Source organism: Lipotes vexillifer, unplaced genomic scaffold, assembly GCF_000442215.2.
Source record: "Lipotes vexillifer unplaced genomic scaffold, Lipotes_vexillifer_v1.1 scaffold36, whole genome shotgun sequence".
Taxonomy (NCBI): Eukaryota; Metazoa; Chordata; class Mammalia; order Artiodactyla; family Lipotidae; genus Lipotes; species Lipotes vexillifer.
Genome location: NW_006792448.1, coordinates 1590206 through 1592261, shown reverse-complemented (window position 1 = coordinate 1592261; position 2056 = coordinate 1590206). Strand labels below are relative to the sequence as shown.

The 2056-nt window shown below is 49.6% G+C and overlaps 1 protein-coding gene across 1 annotated transcript in view; it reads right to left on the bottom strand.

The window, feature by feature from the left end:
* Positions 1-2056, bottom strand: part of MYO5B (myosin VB) — a 231381-nt gene that overhangs the window by 31997 nt on the left and 197328 nt on the right. Inside the window, 1 exon segment of the mRNA XM_007465591.1 lies at positions 1-114. Coding sequence (XP_007465653.1) covers positions 1-114 — 114 coding nt within the window.

The following is a 2056-nucleotide window of genomic DNA, read 5'->3' as shown; positions in this document are numbered from 1 at the left end:
GCTGTCAGGGGTGCCGTGGGCGGCGCTGTGCTCTGAGGCTTGGTCGGCCACGGCTTTCCTCAGCTCGTTCAGCTCATTCTTCAGCTTCTTGTTCTCCGACTCCAGCTCCTGCCTCTGGAAGGCAGCCCGGCGACATACTCATCACTCCCTGGAGACCGGGCAGCGTCCCCGGGGGGCCTCCTCCTCCACCTTCCTGAACCACCTGCCCCGTCCACCTGGGAAGCTAAGAGCAACCTTCCCGTGTTAACGACGGGACACACAGTATACGTTCTGACTATGTCAGCAAGTGGTCAAAGCTGGGGCCTGGACTTGAACCCAGACCCCCAAGTTATCGGTGCCAAGGATCTGACATGGTGCCTGTATGGTCGCAATCCTCTAAGTGACTCAGTGGGGTTGGTATTTCTAGGTGTATTTGGCTATGAAACCCTTCTTTGTGGAAGTGCGGGGTTAACAATTTTAAACATGTTGTTAACACAGGACTTCCTGGAACCCTAATATGTTAATGTATCTTTTGACTTTCCAAGAGAGAATATAAAATGCCTGATATCCTAAACTTATTTTTCTAGAGAGGCCTCCTTGCCATTTTCTTCTAAGGAGCGTCACGTGGACTAGTGCTTTGGAGAACAGACCAAGAACGTTGTTTTGGTCATACGGAAAGCCGTCAATTGCCAGTGCTAGTAGAGAAAACACTGCCTGTATACAGTCAAAAATACCACTGAAACACAGTTTTGGAATGTATTTAAATTTTTCTAGGTAAAATATTTAACTGTGTGTTTGAGATGAAGTCAGGTAATTTAAAGTCTGATAATTACACATAAATTGCTGATAGGGCTCTGGAATACATGGGATTCAAAATTTCCCACAGAACACCAAGAACATGGATAACTGGGCACTTGGTCACACATTCATCACAGAGCCACAGGATCACAAAGCTAGGAGGTCATTGGGTATAACCCTTTTACTCAATGAACGAGGAAGCTGAGGATGGAGCAGAGAAGGCTCACAATGAGTTTAGAGGCTGGTCCAGGGTCCTTCCCACTACTGCACCACACACGCGGTCATTTCTGGGAGATTTGGGACCAGGCATGGAGACAAGTGATTCTGCAGAAATGAGAAGGGCCCTGGGGTGTGGTGATTACTGGTGCGTCTAGTTATTAAGTTCAGGAGTTAAGACTCCACTCAGAGCCTGGGTGATCTTCCTTCTGCTAGCAGTGTGCACTCCCAGGACAAGCCGGCACTGCCTGGTGAAGGTGCACTGGGCTTGGAGGCAGGAGCCCTGGGTCCTCACTCTGGCTCGAGGTACAACTTTGTACCCCTGGAACCTTTGCTTTCTCAGGTGTGGTTCAAGGGACTGAGACCAGATGGTGGCTGAAGTTTCCTCTGGCTCTGACCAGAGTTGAGTGGGCATCAGAATCCCCAGAGGGTGTGTTAAAACCCAGATTGCTGGACCCACCCCAGAGCTGCTGATTCAGCAGGTCTGGGCTGAAGCCCAAGAATCTGCATTTCTAGCATGATCCCAGTGATGCCGCTGGTCCCAGGCCCCCTCTTAAGAGAACCACTGGGACAGACCATTTTATCATCTTTAAAATGAGGGGTGAGATTGATGCCCCGATAGCCTAACAAGATCCCGTGTTCCTTTCCTTCCTCTGAGGCTAAGCCTCCCTCAGGAAAGGAAGCTGAAGGATGGCATGCAGAAAGCCCTGTAACAGGCATTTATCACAGCAAGAGACTCCCCTGCCCCGGGAAGGTGTTAAATCTTTTAAATATCACATGAGAAAGTAAGTCTAATCAATAATTCAAAAGAGAAAAACCTACCTAGCACCCGCTTCTTATACCATTAGTGTGGCCCTAGTTGTTCAAAAAGCTGTGGGAATGACTCAGGGCTGTTCTCCTGAGCAATATGGCTGTTACCAGAGTTATCTGCAGTCCTGTAAGTGGGACCAGGCTGAGTGGCCCTGGCAGACTGGATAAATTCCCAACTCCCAAGTCTCTGGGAAAGAGGGCAGGGGAGGGTGAATGCTCCACCTAACGCCCCTTTTCTGTACCTCCCACCCAC